This window comes from Saimiri boliviensis, chromosome 13 (genome assembly GCF_048565385.1).
Source record: "Saimiri boliviensis isolate mSaiBol1 chromosome 13, mSaiBol1.pri, whole genome shotgun sequence".
In the NCBI taxonomy this organism is placed as follows: domain Eukaryota; kingdom Metazoa; phylum Chordata; class Mammalia; order Primates; family Cebidae; genus Saimiri; species Saimiri boliviensis.
In genome coordinates, this window is record NC_133461.1 from 44068701 (window position 1) to 44087814 (window position 19114).

A 19114-nucleotide genomic window follows, 5' to 3' on the forward strand; every position below is an offset into this window, starting at 1 on the left:
GCTTTTATACATTAAATGTTAGTATATTTTTTAAAGGATTCTAGTACACAAATGTTAAATCACTTTTTTTCATGAATTAAAATTGGAGTTGAATATGTTCAGTGTGCTTTTCTTTGGACTTTCATGGGACATAATAATTTAAAGTAATTAAAAATCATATTCATAATTTAGCATAAGAATTCAAATTGGCATAAATGAATATGCACATTTATCTAAATTACATATATATAAATCATCCCATTAATTCTGTACTTCAAAAGCCCTAGACATTTCATGTTAACATACTGTTTTTGAATCCTTAGATTAAAAGCTCTGGAAAGTAACAGGTCATAAATTATTTTTTATGACCAGTTTCCTAAATTTTCCTGTGTATTTTTTCTCTCCACATCAATTCTTTCTTTGATGGGTACATAAAGAGTAATTTAATAGAATTTTGCCATTTAAACATATTTCAACATTTTCCACAAGATAGTCTTAGGAAATTGTTTAAAAATACTACTTCAGGCTGAGTGTAGTGGGTCAGGCCTATAATCCAAGAATTTTGGGAAGCTAAAGTGGTTGAATCAGATCACCTGAAGTCAGGAGTTCGAGACCAGCCTGGCCAACATGGTGAAACCACATCTCTACTAAAAATACAAAAATTAGCCAGATGTGGTGGTGTGTACCTGTAATCCCAGCTACTTGGGAGGCTGAGGGAGGAGAATCACTTGAACCCAAGAGGCAGAAGTTGCAGTGAGCAAAGATCACACCACTGCATTCCAGCCTGGGCAACGAGAGTGAAACTCGGTCTCAAAAACAAACAAACAAAAACAAAATATTTAATTCAAAATTAAACCTAACCTAATGCTCTTTAAAAAAATTTTTTTTTACTACAGACCTGGCTTCATCCTGGACTTGCCTATTCCATTACTACTAGTTGTTTCAATTCTATTCTCACAATTTTTATAGCTGTCTCCTCTTTTTCTATACTGCCACCGCTTCAGAAATTTGAGCTTTTAAGGTTAACAACTTAGATGACTTCTAAATATCTTAATTGGTCTCCCAAACTTCCACTTTGACCCTTCATACCATTCTCCTCATTCGAGTCAGAATAGTTGATTTGAAATATAACTTTTTCCATGTCATTTCCCACAATAAATTAAAATTGCTATTTGCTCCCATATAAAATCCAAGTTCTTCGATAAACAAAATGCTTTCTTGGTATTCTGTTTTTTTCTTTCCAGATTTGTCTTTTCTCATTCTCTTTTTTTGCACCCCAGACTAGTCTTACTTCTCACTTGCCCTGCATATGCTGACCTCTGTGACTTTGCACACACTGATCCCTCTGTAGAGAACACTCTTCTCCAACTTCTCCACCTGATTTAAGGCTCACTCACCTTTTGGAATTTGACTCATATTCTCTTCTTTAGGAAGCCTTCTGTGATGTCTTTATCCCTTGTGTTAGATTACAGCCTTCTTGCTCTGCATTTTAATAGCATGTTTGTTTTTCTGTCTCCATTATCTGTGAATTTGATGAAGGCACCTTCTCTACAGGCCAAATACTTAACCCCATATTGGCACAGAGTAAGCACTTAACAAATGTTAGTGAATAAATGAACAAATATGTGAGTTGTATTTCTCTTTCAGAATTTGAATATAATTCCCATGAATGTAATTGGTTAAAAAACATTAACTATGTCATTGCACCCCACAAAAAGCATACTTGATAATATTCAGAAAATTTTACATCACAGGTAGTGAATAATATTTCTCTTACTCACTCATATTTATGTTGTTTCACTAATAGCTTTTAGCTAAAGGAAAAAATTTAATACATTTTTCATCGTAATTTTTAAAAATCAGTAGCAAATTTCTATCGTATAAGATAAAATGAATTAAGAAAAATAGAATGTTATTTTCTGCAAACTTTGTCTATGTTTTCATTTTACAAAATTGGAATCATACCAACCACACTCTTTTGTAGCTAGATTTTTCTGTTTAGTACTCCATGACCCACATCCCCATATTTTATTGCATAATATTCTAACAATTTCAACATTTATTTAAATAGTTTATTTGTGGTAATTTAGGTCATTTCTAATTTTTGCTATTATGAACAACACTGTTATAAATGTTTACCTACACAGAGATACACACAATGATTAAACGTCTTAGGCATTAAACTCTCAGAAATGTAATGACTGGAACAAAGTTTCTGAGCATTTTTAATGTTTTAGATGCATGTTAAACACTCATTCAGCTTATATTGATGTACATTCTCACCAGCAGGATAAATGATGCTTTTTATCACAGAATTTTTACCAAATCTAGATATTCTCACTGGAAAAAAATAAACTATTTTTAAAATAATTTATAATTATTTAATTCTCTGTTTTTTCTTTGAGATTGCAATTAAGATTGAACTGTTCTCTCAATTCTATTTTCTTAATATTTCATTTCACTTCTTTTGCCTAAATGTGCTGTGTTAGCCCATTTGCATTGCTATAAAGGGATATCTAAGTATGGGTAATTTATAAAGAAAAGGGGATTATTTGACTTACAGCTGTGCAGACTGTATAGGAAGCATAGTGCTGGCATCTGCTCCTGGTGAGGGCTTCAGGAAACATACAATCATGGTGGAAGATGAAGGGAGGCCAGTGTGACTCATGGTGATAGAGGGTGCAAGAGAGAGAGAGAAGAGGTGCCAGAGTCTTTTAAACAGCTAGCTCTCCTATGGACTAACAGAGCAAGAACTCACTCATTTCCATGAGGGTGACACCAAGCCATTCATGAAAAATCCACCCTTTTGACTCAAACACTTGCCACTAGCCCCCACTATGGACATTGGAGATCACATTTTAATGTGAGATTCAAAGAGGACAAAACATCAAAACCTTATCATGGCCACATCGATTAAAAACAACAATAACTGCTTTACAAATTTATTGCCGAGGTTAAATCACATATTATAAGTAAAATGCCGTTCACATAATGGGAGCTCACTAAATGCTAATCGAAGTAGAATCTGAATAGCATATTAACTAAAATCAAAATATAACTTTTCCTTTCCAACAGATGATTCTGCTGCAGAGAGCTTTAATGGCAATGAGACTCTGGGGCACAGTTCAATTGCTTCAGGGGGAGCACACAGCAGGGAGATGGGAGACTCCAACAGTGATGGCAAAACTGGGCTGGAGCAGGATGAACAGCCACTGAACCTCAGTGACAGTCCCCTCTCCGCGCAGCTAACTTCGGAATACAGAATAGATGATCACAACAGTAATGGAAAAAACAAATATAAGAATCTTCTAATTTCTGACCTCAAGATGGAACGAGAGGCGAGAGAAAATGGAAGCAAGGTATGATCACATTACAATTTCCACAATTTTTGAGTTGGTCATGAAGATCACAAAAATACCTATGCATGTAGGAGATAAACATTATGTTAATAAAAATATTATAAACAAATTCAATAACAGGATATCAAGAAACTTACGACCAAGCATATTGCCTGTTTATAACATGTGATTTCAGGAATAATAGTGAGCAAAATGGATTGTGTCTGAAAGCTGTGGGTATTTTTTGATACTGAGAATCACTTGAGTTAATGTTTCTCATGTATATAATCTATTTATGAATTTCTCTGGGAATTTGTTGAGCTCAGATGTGACAGTTTCAGTCTCAGTACACAATTTTTACTATAAAAGGATCACTATCTAGTTTCTCCTAGATGGATAGGTATACATAAAGATAAAGTTTTAATTCTTCAGTTTGCTTTAGAGACCTGGGGACTTCGATCAGTAATTTTCTCCATGAACACTAAAGAACTGTTAAGTGTCAGTTAAGTCCTGGTTGAAATTTGTGGCTTAAATAATTATTTGAAGAAATGATTTATCATAAATTATATGAAAAACAAAAACATATTTCAGACATATCTAGATGTTTAGATTCTTTATATTAATATTAGAATAAATTACAACCCCCTTCCATTCCCTATTGACTTATTTTTAATTAAGCTTAAACTTCTACTAGTTTGAGATAACACATGCTGGTGAATTTGCTCTATTTTTGAAGGTGTACTTTGGAACACATGAGGGTTTTTATGGAATATACCTTTTGAGTGCCTTCCCCAGCCCTTACCTCTAAGTCAGAGTTGTAGAACTTGTTTTTTGACATAGATCCTTACAGCAAAATGTCTTAATCTGGATTAATTTCTGAATTTTCTGAACTCTGCTTCTTAAATTGGCTATATTTAAATCTTCTTGCTTGCCTGAGGGTGTGTTGTTTTATTCTCTTTTAAGCAACTCACTAGACATTAGCAGACACTTAGACACTCCTGCCTGAGGGAGGCTGCTACAACTTTTGCTGTGGCAAATGTTCAAATATCCTCCTCAGTGGTTTAGAGCCAAATTACATAAACACAAATGATTTTATATTTGCTAACATGATCTGATTCACTGCGCACTGTTACATTTTACAGAACAAAATAACTTGTTTCCCTGAAGTTTAAATAATTATGAAATGTCCTTTCTATGCTATGTCTATTAAATTTTTTTCTAAAATTATTTGATGGCTTACTCTTCTTTTCCTTATTCCCTTATTCAGTAGCACTCTGGGAATGATGCTTATTAAAACACTCTTGCACATATTAAACAGAATGAAGTGACTTATCTACCTTTATTACAATGGAGTTGAGAAGCACAACTGGGCTGCTCGAGAGGGTTAAGTTGGTAAATGAGCCTAGGGGAGAAGAAGATGCCCTTGATGCACTTAATGTTTTATGGTTTAGTAAAGGAGGAACAGATCCCACAGACAACTGAGGAATAGCCAAAGACGCAGAAGATAAATCAGAAGGGTGTAATGTATGAAAGCTAAGCAAAGTCCCCCTTTCAAGGAGAGTGTAGGCAGCTCTGATGGACAATGTTGAGAAATTGAATAAGATGAAGATACAAAATAGTTAAATTTGTGAGAGGAGTTTTGGTAGCACATTGGGAAATCAATCAAGAGAGATTATTTTTATTATTTTATTCAAAAGAATATATTAAATACCTAGCACCTATGTAGGACAAATCCATCTAGAGATGTAATAAACAGGAGAAGGATTAGAATTAATAGTACTGTATCATCTATTGAAAATTCATTAAAAGTAAATTTCTTACCACAAACAAACAAAAAAAAAGGTAGCTGTGGAAGTGATGACTATTACCTGGAGTAATCGCTTCACTATGTATAGGAATATCAAAGCATCATCTTATACATCTTAAATTTATGCAATTAAAAACAATTGGCATACCTGCAGTAATGGAGTAGGTATCAGAGACAACCCACATAAATAACAGACCTTATTCACAAGGCTCTTGATACATAGTTTTGAGAAAAAAGATACATATACATAGAAAAGTTTCTTAGTACAAGTACAGGCAATACTTATTTTTGTGTTAAAACATTAAGAATTTAAATAATAACGTTTATGGTGTTAGGTCTTATGTTTAGATCTTTAATGCAGCTGGAGTTAATTTTAGTGCAAGGTGTCAGGAAGGGGTCCAGTTTCTGCTTTCTGCACGTTGCTAGCCAGTTTTCCCAATACTATTTATTAAACAGGGAATCCTTTCCCAATTGCTTGTTTTTCTCAGATTTGTTAAACATCAGATGATTGTAGATGTGTGATGTTGCTTCTGAGGCCTCTGTTCTGTTCCATTGGTCTATGTCTCTGTTTTGATACCAGTACCATGCTGTTTTGATTACTATAGCCTTGTAGTATAGTTTGAAGTCAGGCAGCATGATGCCTCTAGCTTTGTTCTTTTTGTTTAGTGTTGTTTTGGCTATGCAGGCTCTCTTTTGGTTTCATATGAAATTTAAAGTGGTTTTTTCCAGTTCTGTGAAGAAGGTCATTGGTAGCTTGATTATAGTGTTGATTCTATAAATTACTTTGGGCAGTATGACCATTTTCACGATGTTGATTCTTCCCAACCATGAACATGGAATGTTTTTCCATCTGTCTGTGTCCTCTTTTATTTCATTGAGCAGTGGTTTGTAGTTCTTCTTGAAGAGCTCCTTTACATCCTTTGTTAGTTGTATTCCTAGGTATTTTATTCTCTTTGTAGCAATTGTGAATGGGAGTTCACTTTTGATTTGGCTCTCTATTTGTCTGTTATTATTGTATAGAAATGCTTGTGACTTCTGCATATTGATTTTGTATCCTGAGACTTTGCTGAATTTGCTTATCAGTTTGAGGAGATTGTGGGCTGAGACAATGGGGTCTTCTAAATTACAATCATGTCATCTGCAAATAGAGACAGTTTGGCTTCCTCTTTTCCTAATTGAACATCCTTTATTTATTTTTCTTACCTGATTGCTCTGGCTAGAACTTTCAATACTATATTGAATAGGAGTGATGAGAGAGGGCATCCTTGTCTTGTGCCAGATTTCAAAGGGAATGCTTCCAGTTTTTGCCCATTCAGTATGATATTGGCTGTGGGTTTGTCATAAAATAGAACACATTTATGCTGTTGGTGGGAGTGTAAATTAGTGCAACCATTGTGGAAGACAGTGTGGTGATTCCTCAAGGACCTAGAAATAGAAATACCATTTGACCCAACAGTTCCATTACTGGGTATATACCCAAAGAATTATACCTTGTTCTATTATAAAGACATATGCACACCTATGTTCATTGCGGCACTGTTTACAATAGCAAAGGCCTAGAACCAGCCCAAATGTCCATCAATGATAGACTAGATAAAGCAAATGTGGCACATATATGCCATGGAATACTATGCAGCCATAAAAAAGGATGAGTTAGTGTCCTTCATAGGGACATGGATGAATCTGGAAACCATCATTCTCAGCAAACTGACACAAGAACAGAAAACCAAACACCAACACTAAATGTTATCACTCAGAGGTAGATATTGAACAATTAGAACATGTGGATACAGGGAAGGGAGCATCACACACTGTGGTCAGTTGTTGGGGGCCAGGGGAGGAACAGCAGGGGGCGGGGAAGGTGGGGAAGGATAACAAGGGGAAAAATACCAGATATAGATGATGCGGATGAAGGCAGCAAACCACCTTGCCATGTATGTACCTATGCAACAATCCTGCATGATCTGCACATGTACCCCAGAATCTAAAGTACAATAATAATAATAATAATAATAATAAAAGAATTTAAATAAGAAAATACTATTTGAAGTAATAGTCCAAACAAGCCTCCTAGAGGAACTGAGTCTTGAAATTTGAAGGAAATATAAGATTACCATTTTATTTCTTTCAGAAGTGGTCTCTTGCTAGACACTATAAAGGGCCTGGAATGCAGACAGAGAAGATGACTTGGTCTCAGGGTATGGTTTTATAACTTCCTCATGGCACTGAAAAAGAACATGACATCCTTATGCAGGATAAACTAGTTGCCACCAATTAAGTTATTCTCCAAATATTTACTAAAGGATTCCTACATGCAAGTTACTGTTGTAGGAAGCAAAACTATGTAAATGAGAAGAGCAAGGTTCCAGTCCTTTAAAAGCTCATAGTCTAGCAGGAGGGACAAACTTGCAGTTATTGTCTGAATCTGTAAGTGATATGATGCATGTACGGTCAGGAGGGTGAAATGAGAGAACAGAGGAGGGGTGCTGAAGGACTATAACGATTCTTAAGGAAAACTATAAAGAGAGATTAATGCCAGAGGTGAATATGAAATGGCAAGGAGCTATTCTGATTATGTATGGGAGAAGAGTAAGCATGTTTTAAGGCACAGAGCCATAAGAGAGCATACCTAGCATGGGTATTTGCAAAGAGCATAGCATGGCTGCAGCAGAGAATATGTGAGAAAAGATAAAGTATACAGAGGCTCCACTAATGAAAGTTTTATAAGCCATTTTAAAGACTTCGGACTGTCTAATAGAAAGAGCTTAGTGGTAAGCTTAGGATTTTAGAAAGCTTTTGGTAAGCTTAGAATTTTATAAAAATTGTTCTGGCAACATTTTGGTGAATGAATAGGATAGGAACTAAAAAAAAGTAATGAGACAATGCTGATTGAAGAGCTATTGTGGCAATCCAGGAGGAAAATGTTGACACTTAAAATCAAATAACTGACAGTGAGAAAGAAAAGCAGAGGTATAGTAAAAAAAAAAAAAATTAAAAATACTGAACACATTTTTTTTGACATTGTATTTGTGAGACCACCTATCTAACCTCAATAGATTGTATTATTATATTGCCAAACTCCCAGGAGTGCCATTCACATAGCCTGCAATATGAATAGCATCTTTACTTCTCTATATCTCATTAGTATAACATTCTGTGAATATAAGAATGATGTTTATCTTGCTCACCACCTCACATCTGGCTTACTATCTGATCCATAGAAGTTTCTCAATATTTTGAAGAAATATACAAAGGTTTATTGAAGTGGAAAGCAAAGCATAGAGGAACATTCTAGAATGACTCCAAGATTTTTGGCTTTATTGCCTAAGTGGATGATGAATCTGTTTACTAAGATTAAGAATGAGAAAAGTTAGAGGAAGCTGGTTTTGACATGTAAAATTTATAGTGCACATGGAGTATCCAATGATCATGTTTAAAAGCCATTCAGGGCACATGTGTCAGCTCTGAAGAAAGGTACAGGATGGAGAGAGAGACAGTTGAAAGATTTCAGAGCATAAGTGCTGCTTGGAGCTGTGGTCATTGATAAGACCACCTTGGGAGGGCATATAATGAGGAGAGAGTCAAAATATGTCATCTTGCAGAATATCAACCCATTAGGAACAAGTGGTATAAAAGGAATTTGTGGAGAAAAAAATACCCAAGGAGAAAATGAAAGCAGCTAGGTAAGAAGGGATATTCTAGCAGCCAAAATGTAGAGCATTTCAATATTGATATAAATTATTAAATGAAGCGATTCTTAGATGAAGTCACATAGGCCTGAATCTGAACAATGGTTAGGAGAGTTCATGCTCAGAGGCAGAAGAAACACATGGCAGAAGAAAAACTAACAATTAGTGGGAAATTTGAAGGCAGTTACAGAGGCTGAGATAGGAAAGCGGAAATCATTTTCATTGTGAAGGAGACTGTCTGGAATTTTGCTTTGGAGATTCTTCCTGCAATCTGAATCCATATGTAGAGTGCTCCAGAGTTCCCGCATCTGGATCAATACTTGCTTTTTCCCAAGGCTATGAGGTGAACTTCATAGTAAAGTTCTGTTCAATCCGTGCGACCTTTTGTAGTCCTCAGGACTGTTCCATCACTTCTGTGTGACCTTTTGAAGTGACACTACTACACATTTCTTCTTCCTTGGAGGGATATAAAAGCTTAATTATATAGAATCTGTAAAAAGCTTAGATTCCTGTGAGTTTAATGTTGACCTATTTCACAATTTTGTTGTGAATAAAATCAAACAAAAATGATTATAAAGCATTTAAAAATTCAACAGTGAATAGAAGCACTTAAAACGAATAGCTGAGTTGGACTATGTCATTTACTGATTACTTATTATTATGCAAATTCACTCAGTAGACTAGCAGGGAATCACATTAACCAATCTAAAGACTAAATATATTGCATTGAATGAGGTTAGGTGATATTTATTTTCTACTTGCTGATGGCCGCATTTTAAAAGGACAACTAATAACATTAGAGCTCTGAAGAGAGTTGAAATGATGATAAAGAGCTTGGAAAATGAGACCCATGAGGAAGTGTTAAGGGATTAGCTATATAGAAAATGAAAGGCCAATCAGATACCCTTCTAGGTATAGATGTTTTAAATTACTAATCAATGAGAATAGAAAGACAACTAGAATTCTAATGGCAGCAAACACTTTAGAACACTGCATTATTGACTTTGTAATTTTTGTTTTCTATTTATCTTTTAGTATTTGTGATCCAGCTGCATTTTACTTAATATGATTAAATATTCTGAAGCAATCTCCCAAAAGAATAATGTTTCCAATTAAGACTGCAGTGAGCAAGTGATTATTGTTAGTTTATGTGCAACTGTGGTTACTACATATTTGGGTTTTAGCTCAGTTCCTGAGATCCCTAAATCTTCACTTTATTTTGTAGTATATTTTTTGCCTAATGTGTTTCATGTAACTTTTTCAATTAATATTTTCTTTAATTTTTTTTTACCAAAATTGATACTACCATTCAATTAGTTTGTAAAATATTAATGGTAACTACCATTAATTTTATTTAAATTTTATTTACTATATTTAATTTTATTTAAATACAATTAATGGAAGCAGCACATTTCAAAATAGCTCTTTAAAAAATTAAGTGTAAGGAAATTATCTTTTAAAAACTAAAATTGGATGGATTAACTTCTGTAATATTATGTTTGTCTTTATTGTATAGATATTCCTGCTCATTATTGTTTCAATTTAATGATTTTTAATGTCTGGCTTTTAGATGTTATACATTTATTTGGCCCAAATATTGTTTACAGTAGAAACAACAGTATGTATTCTTATTCAGGGTAGAAACAACAATAGTAAATGTGGTTAATATGTGTGAGACAGTCTCCTGAGTACTAGAAGGACAAAGGAAAAGAGGCTCTTTCATTAAGAATTCACATTTTGGCCAGAAAAACCAGACATATAAATGAGTGCATTATAATGTGGAAATAGATTTGTGTTTTAGTGTATCCTCTAGGCCCATTAACTATGCCTTGGAAGGTTCCTGAGTTAATTCTACTGGTTATACAGGACACAGCCTCTTAGCAATAGAGAATAGGGAATTCCAAACAGAGGGAAATTGATGAACAGAGCATTAAGGTAAAGACTAGAAATGCTGAGGATGAAAGTGATGAGTTAAGTGTGGAGACTAGGATGTCAGACAAGGGAAGGTTTTGAATACCCTTTTGAAACTTGGATTTTACTATTTAGTTGACAAGAACTCACTTAAGTGTATAGGATACAAAAATAGTGTGATCAGATTATATTTTGGGGTAGAACAATTCTGGCATCTGTTTTACAAGATGGCTTTAGGGTGGCATAAAAAGGGAGAAGTCTGCTAACAGAAAATAAGACTTGCTAGTAAGGTGGTAGTTGGGATGGAAAGGAGGGTGTAGATTTAAGAGATATATAAAGTTAAATGGAGAGAATTGGGTGTTTGATTAGACAGGTGGTAGAGTGTATGAAAGAAACTTTAGCCACAGGATAAAGGATATAGCAGTTCTGATATTGGGATAGCATATCAACTGTAGTAATGATGAATATTGTGTAATGCTTTCTTATTCATAACTCGAACCAACTCAATGTAAAAAGAGCAAATATAATTATTAGCTTTAAACAAAAAAGAAATAAAATCTAGTGCCATGCAAGTAATTCTGCTGACATCATTAATATAATCAGATAAGTGATAAAGTATGGTATTTAACCCAGTTCAGGTGCCTCTGCAACCCATGTGATTTTTGCTACACCCATACTTGCTGACCCATACTAGTCATCTTTCTGAATTGCGTGGTAACTGTGACAGGCAAGTTATACAGAAAGGAATAGTATCTAATACAGTTGATGGATAGCTTTTTGATAAATAGCAAATACTTGCAGTGTCATTTCTTATTTTCTTATTTCAATTATTGGTTTTGCTTTTGATATTTGAATTATTTTATAGTATTAAAAGAATATAACAGATGCCTACATCATAAAAATAAGCATGTCTGCAACATATCCATTTATTGCTTTGGTTCATAAATGTAAATGAATGTGTAATTGAATTAGAGTGGTTCTTTAAATAGCTCTGGGGTAAATTTCAAGCTCATGTTTTATTGAATACCAATTTAAAATAGCATCTTCATATTATATACATATCTATAAACATGTATTTTGCATATAAACACACACATATAAATAGTATATTCCAGACTTAAAAATCACAGTCTTCAATTTTGCTCATTATTGGATACATTTTTTCTTCTGTTCTTAGTAGATTTTTAAAAAAGAAAATGATATACAAGAAGGATTAATTGCTTTTGTAGTATCTGTCATATTGCAATCTAAATTTAAATGTGTAGAATGCTTTTATGAATAAATACATTACTAGGGATTGTAAAATTGACTATATTATAGAATAATACAATTTTAAAATGAGGGACCACTTCATTTTACAGATGAAGAAATTGAGACCCACCCAAATGACCTAATACTCAAATCAGTGTCCATTTGAATCATTATGCTACCATGTTTGCCATTACATATGTTCATATTCTATACATATTATTACAAAAAGATGGAGGACAGAACCATTAATTACAAGTGTCTATGCCTACTATGCATGTTCTAGTCCATGTTGGTTTATTTAACATTTTATATCTCAGGAAAATGAAGAAGGTGAGGGGCTTCTATAATTTATACGTTGAAATGTGCAAGGTGAAGTTGATTTTAATTCTTCACATGCAATGAAATATGCATTTTGAGTTCATTTTTAGACATATAAGAACTCATATGGACCAGTACAAAATCTTAACTAGCCCTCCAGTCATTGATGCCATGTATTCATAAATAATCTAGTAGTTATAAATTGTATTTTTTACAAAATACAAAACAAAAAAAATTAACAGTCATTATTCTTATCTTTATTTGATGGTTCATCAATACTTCAAAAAGAAATTGTCAATTTTGTATATTTTTGTGTTTAATTTTTTTGTTTATGTGCTTTCTGTTTTTTGTTTTTGTTTTTACTTATATGTGTGTGCTTATCTTTTTCCACTTGAGTTCTATCACTAAGAATAAGGTCAAATGGTTAAAAACATCACTCCAGTCTGTAGATGTCTTGAGAATAGTGGAGAATCTATAAGAGAAAGAACTATATTTTAAATACTCAGAAGTGATTTGTATATGTCTCAATATAATTGCTATTACCAGGACTCTTTGAAACACTCAATATTGACCCAAATTTGGAGAAAGAATAAAATAAGAAAAATTAATACTAGACTCAGAGAGTTATAAATTCTAATTAATTTCAATATGCTAGTTTACAGTTTTGTTGTTAGATGAGCCTTAAATTATGCACCATAAAGCAATTATCTGTAGCCTTCTTATTAGTATGTATTTTTTATTAAAAATTTTTAACTATTATGAGTGCATAATGGGCATAAATATCATGAGGTATATGTGATGGTCTCATGCATGCATACAATGTGTAATAATCACATCAGTGTAACTGGAGTATCCATCACCTCAAACATTTATTGTTTATTTGTATTAGGACCATTCCAATTTCATTCTTTTAGTTATTTTAAAATATATAATAAATAATTATTGACTGTAGCCATGCTGTTGTGCTATAAGGTGCTAGATATTATTCATTTAACTATATTTTTTGCAAACTACCCTTCTGACAAGAGATTAATATCTAGAATAGACAAGAAACTCCAACAATTTGATAGAGAAAAAAATCTAATAATCCAATTTAAACAATAAGCAAAAGATCTAAATAGACATCTCCCAAATGAAGACATAAAATGGCTAACAGGTATATGAAAAAATGCTCAACCTCATTGATCATCAAAAAATGCAAATCAAAACTACAATGAGATATGATCTCACTCAAGTTAAAATGTCTTTCTTCAAACAGACAGGCAATAATGAATACTAGCAAGGATATGGAGAAAGGAGAACCCTTATATACTGTTGATGGGAAAGTAAATTAGTATAACCACTATGGAGAACAGTATGGAGGTTGCTCAAAAAAACTAAAAATAGATAGCATATAATTCAGCAATTATTTATAAATGCCATGTAATTATAATCTGATTAGTTATAAATTATATTTTTATAAATTATATGTTTTAAGTATATTTTTAAAGGAAATCAGTATATCAAAGAGCTATCTGTACACTCATAGTTATTGCAGAACTGTTCACAATTACTAAGATTTTGAATCAACCTAAGTGTCTATCAATGGATTGATGGATTAAAAATGTATTACATATACGCAGTGGCATATTATTCAGCCATAAAAAGAATGACTTTCTGTCATTTGCAACATGGATGGACTTGAAGGACATTCTGTTAAGTGAAATAAGCCAAACACAGACAAATTTTGCATGTTTTCGCTCATATGTGGAAGCCAAAAATTAAAACATTTGAAATCATGAAGATAGAGTGTAAAATGATGGTTACCAGAGGGTGGGAAGGGTCATGGAGAGATGGGGGAAGTGTAGATGGTTAATGGGTACAAAAATACAGTATGCTTTTTAATACTTTTGAAATGGTGGTCTTAGGGTTAGCTGGGGGTCAAGAGGATAACTCAAATGACAAGGTTAAAAAAATAGCTACGTCATAAACCTGGTCCCAAGGAAAAATGAAAGATAGCATATACTGAGTACTCATACACTATGTGCCAGGATTATTCTAATAACTAACTGACGTAATTCTCACAGTGATCCAATGGAGTTAGGTTCTGTTTGTTTTCTCATTTTTACAAATTGGAAAACCGAGATTCAAATAAGTTGCAAATATGATTATACTAAGAGTTTCTAAAATTTGGATTTAAACTCCAAATAATGTAACCCACATTTTAACCACTATAATGTTAACAATCATGGTGTAGGACCTGAGAACAAGCAGCAAAAAACTTGACCTGTTGCTGAGACCCCCAGCTACTAGCTTGTGGTTCATAATTATTTCCTTTTTTAAATTATACTTTGAGTTCTGGGATACATGTGCAGAATGTGCAGGTTTGTTACGTGGGTATACATGTGCCATGGTAGTTTGCTGCATCCATCACCCCATCATTTACATTAGGTATGATGTAAAATTAACAATACTTCGATACCCTAATATAAAGTCAATATCTTTTGTTTGTGAAGGGAATAAGTCAGGAAAGAAAACAAAGGTATTTGCTTAATATATGAATCTATACATATAAATATGTTTATAACAAAATAGGGAGGAAACACTCCTGACAATTATTTTCCTATATTCAGTATCTAGTCTCATCTTGATAGCTGGTATTTATACCTTCTTCTTTTACCCATTCTGTATTCCATTTTCCTTCAGCAAGCATCTCAGCTATTCATGGTTCTTAACTTCAGATGGAACCCAATCTATTTATTTTTTTGAAGAGTATGGGTTATTAGCAGCCTCATTTGGATTGAAAAATTGTGATTTTTAATTTACCTTAATCACAGGGCCTGGCAACACTAACCAATGCCCTAATGGAGCTCCTATATTCCAAACACATTCTTCCTCATCCCCACCGGGAAGCAGTACTCAAATTTCTTCATGGTAGTCTGGACCAATTATCCCAGTCAGCACAGCAACTCCCTTCTTATCCTATTGATTCAGAGGCCTGAGGGGCCCAAAGTGGCTTGGTGTCAGTTTTGACTTCCAGCTTAATGGAATCATTGTCGTGTCTCCTGGCAGAAGCATTTATCTCCCTAAAACTAAGATGTCTAGGCCAGCAGAGCATAAAGTCATGGGAACAGGAATCAAAATGTTTTCTAGTCTGTCACTAGTGGTAATAATGAGTGATGCCACTCACATGAATCCTGGCTATCAAAGACAGTATTATACATTAAATGCTGATTTGAAATATATATAGCCTCTGGAGAACCTTGCCCCAGCCCTTCAAGGTATTTACACCTAGCTGGCACTGTAACAGAGGCTTCCAAAAACCATCCCACTATTCTATTAATCACCTATTTTAGAATGGTAGGGAACATAGTAAGACCAATGAATCCTCTCAGAATAGGCCTACTGCCACAATTCTTTTGCTGTTAAGTGAGTCCCTTGATTAGAAGCAATGCTATTTGGAATCTTAGGTAGATAATGCATTCTGTAAGTTCATGGATAGTAGCTTTGGCAGAAATGTTGTGTTCAAGGAAGGAAAATTCATATCTACAGTAAGAATCTGTTCCAGTAAAGGCAAAACGTGTTCTGTTCATGATGGAAACAGTTCAGTTGAATCAGTCTTTCACCAGATACTGGGATGGTTAGCCAAGGGGATGATGCCATATCTAGGGCTCAATATTGATGTCCGTTGCTGGTAGACTGGGTACTCAGCAAATCTGTTAACACCCAGACATTGGTGAGGGTGAGCTTTTTTACTCTGTTTACAAATTGAAATGCTAATCTCTTTCAGAAACACCCTTGCAGACACTCTCAGAAATGTTTTACCAGCTATCTAAGCATCCCTTAACCTAGTCATATTGACACATAAAATTGACCATTACATTTTATCCTTAGAGATGTCTTACAATGCTGAAATAATACAATGAGTTTACTATTATTTGGAAAAATCTTTGGGTCAGAATTGTACAAGTTATCAAATATTCATCAGTACCTATATATAAGTATGGTACCCTACTAAAGACTGAGAGCTATAAAATAGTTTCTGAAAGAGCAAAACAGGTTACTGCATTAACCAAAATAAAATGTAAAAACAGTCTGTTTTTATATGCAAAAAATGTTCTGCGAAAACACAAAGTACGAAATTGAAGAAGGCTTCATGGAAGAATGCATGTTGTATGATCCCAAATTATAAGCATCACTTTCTTGAGAGACATTTGAGGAGGTGAAAAGGAAGAACAGTTACCAAAGCAGGAAGGCAGCAAGGTTATCTGGGAGAAAATAACCATGGATTTCAGAAGGACTGAGCGTTGCATGAAGACACGTCAGGAGAGACACTTTCCAGAGGGTCAGACCTGGCAGGCTATTTAATTTTTATTCCTGAGTATGGGGAATCATCTAAGTATATAAACATTAGAGTGATACAATGAGTGTGAGCCTTGGCCAGGAAGACATCTCAGCACTATGTTGAATGGTTTGAGGATGTGAGAGACAGAAGGTGAAGATCATCCTTCACAGGAGAGGCGTAAGGGCCATTGCCAGGGCAGGAGCATTGCCAGCCTCAGTTTTGAGCTTATGGAGTTTCAAGTGCAGGATCATTAAATTTTCCTGATAGCTGGAAATGTGAGGTCAACAGTGAGGACAAAGCCTGGAAATAGAGGACACCTGAAGAGTGTCACCAGGATGCCATAAGGGAAGTTGCCAGTCAGAAGACCTGAGCCTTTCTCTAATGTATGAAAGAAAAGAAAACAGTGATGAAGGATAGAGATGAAGCAGAGAGCCAGAAAACAGGAAGAATCCAGCATAGTCAGTCCCAAAGTACACTAAAAGATGGCAATGGATCATTTTGAAGGATGCAGAAATAGATGGAGTAGATGGAAAAGCAAAATGAGCCACTGAATTGTGTGTTCCTGAAAGACAAATCTCAAAGCACTGAAGTATGAATCAATATATGGTTTCTTCAGGAAAAGAAAAAAACATGTAGTAAAAGGATTCTTTGCATTTTTATTAATTTTAAATTATTTTTGGTTATAGTACCTGTATGATTAAAACAATGAAGTATAAGATAAAGGTGATATTTTAACACCATGTCTCAACATTGACTTTTCAACTAAATTTAGCAGTTTGAGCACTAATTAGTAACTAAGCCCTGAAAGTGCAGAAATTAAAAAAAATAAGTTTGCATTACCAAGGCATCAAGAAGAACAATAATTTGTTAAACTTGCTACAATATGACATTCTGATAAATGCAATAAAGTAATATTGAAAGTTAAGTCATGAATCTAAGGATGTTTCATTTTGTTGAGAGGAGGAATAGGGATGTGAGTTTGAGGTAGTTTGGAAAGATTTTCCTGGAAAATGTCACTTTACCTAGGTTTTAAAAGAAAAAATAGTTTGCATTCTGAAAAAGGAATAAAAGCAATTTGAATTTGACTGGAGTATGTGGGTTTAGACAGTTAATCTCTCTTTAACTCAATTTACTCACCCGTAACATGAGCGAATGATCTTTATTGCAAAGGATGCTTTATATAATCATCAACATAGGTTTTCTCTTTATTAGGTGCTAAGCCCTGAGTAAAATGCTAAGGATACGGCAAATGTGATGAAAATCAAATGAAAACAAACAAACAAAAAATCTTTAAAATGTTTACTGTTGTCCCAAGACAAAATTAAAAGGAGCAGTCTTAATGTGTGTTATAACTATAAATGAATGAAACAATGCTGTTAACAAAAAGAATTAAACTCTGCAAAATATTTGAAGAGATTTATTCTGAGCCAAATATGAGTAATCAGTGGCCCATGCCACAGCCTTAGGAGATCCTGAGAACTTGTGCCCAAATGTTCAGGCTGCAGCTTGGTTTTGTATGTTTTAGAAAGCCATAAGTCATCAATTGATACATGTAACATGAACATTGGTTTGGTCTGTAAAGGTAGGATAACTGGAAGAGGAGAGGAGTGGTTTCCAGGTCACAGGTTGTGGATTCAAAGATTTTCTGATTGGCTGTTGGTTGAAATAGTTATCTAAAGACCCGGAATCAATACAAAGCAGTGTCTGAGTAAAGATAAGGGATTGTAGAGATGAAGTAGTTTTAACCTCCAGGTAGCAGGTTTCAGAGAGACTAGATTATAAATGTTTCTTATAAGACTTAAAGAATCTATCAGTCTTAAGATCTGTATTTTGATGTTAATGCTGGTCAGCTGTGCCTGAATTCTGAAAGGAGGAGGGCATAATGAGGCACATATGATCTCCCATCATGACCTGAACTAGGTTTCAGGTTAACTTTGGAATGCCCTTGGGCAGGGGGAGGATCTATTATTTAGTTGAGGGTCTTAGAATTTTATTTTTAGTTTACAAGGCTGAAAGCGAAGCAAATGATAACCAAACAGTCTTGCTGAAGAACAAGAGAGTGTGAAGTGTTCATGAGAATGAGGGCATCCTCAGACCAGAGGTCAGGCAGTAATGACAGGAAATAAGGTGGGACCAGAACAAGAGGGTCTCATATGCATACCAAAGGGCTTATACTTTATCTTATAGAGAAATTAACAAGAAAAAAATTTTCAGCAGCAGGAAATATGTGATTGCATATGCATTTTCAAAAACTAGATAATATGGTCTTCTAATTCCTTAAGGTGTTTAACATAATCAAAGTGTTAAATTTGCAAAAGTGATAAGATAAACTTTATTTCACTCATTAAACAAACTCATTTATTCATTTCACTCATTATTCAGGGTATACTATGTGCCACATGTCATGCTGGTTACTGAGGATGCAAAGATGAACAGAAGGGAGTCTCTGCCCTATACATGCTCAATCCATTGAGTGAGACAGCTACCTAGATAATTA

At 34.2% G+C, this 19114-nt stretch overlaps 1 protein-coding gene across 11 annotated transcripts in view; it reads left to right on the forward strand.

The window, feature by feature from the left end:
- The window catches only part of NOL4 (nucleolar protein 4), a 356765-nt gene that overhangs the window by 200021 nt on the left and 137630 nt on the right, over positions 1 to 19114 (forward strand). For all 11 annotated transcript variants that reach the window (XM_074383632.1, XM_003924743.4, XM_003924745.3 and 8 more), the window contains one exon: positions 3055 to 3338. In XM_074383632.1, coding sequence (XP_074239733.1) covers positions 3055 to 3338 — 284 coding nt within the window. The remainder of the gene's footprint in view (positions 1 to 3054; positions 3339 to 19114) is intronic.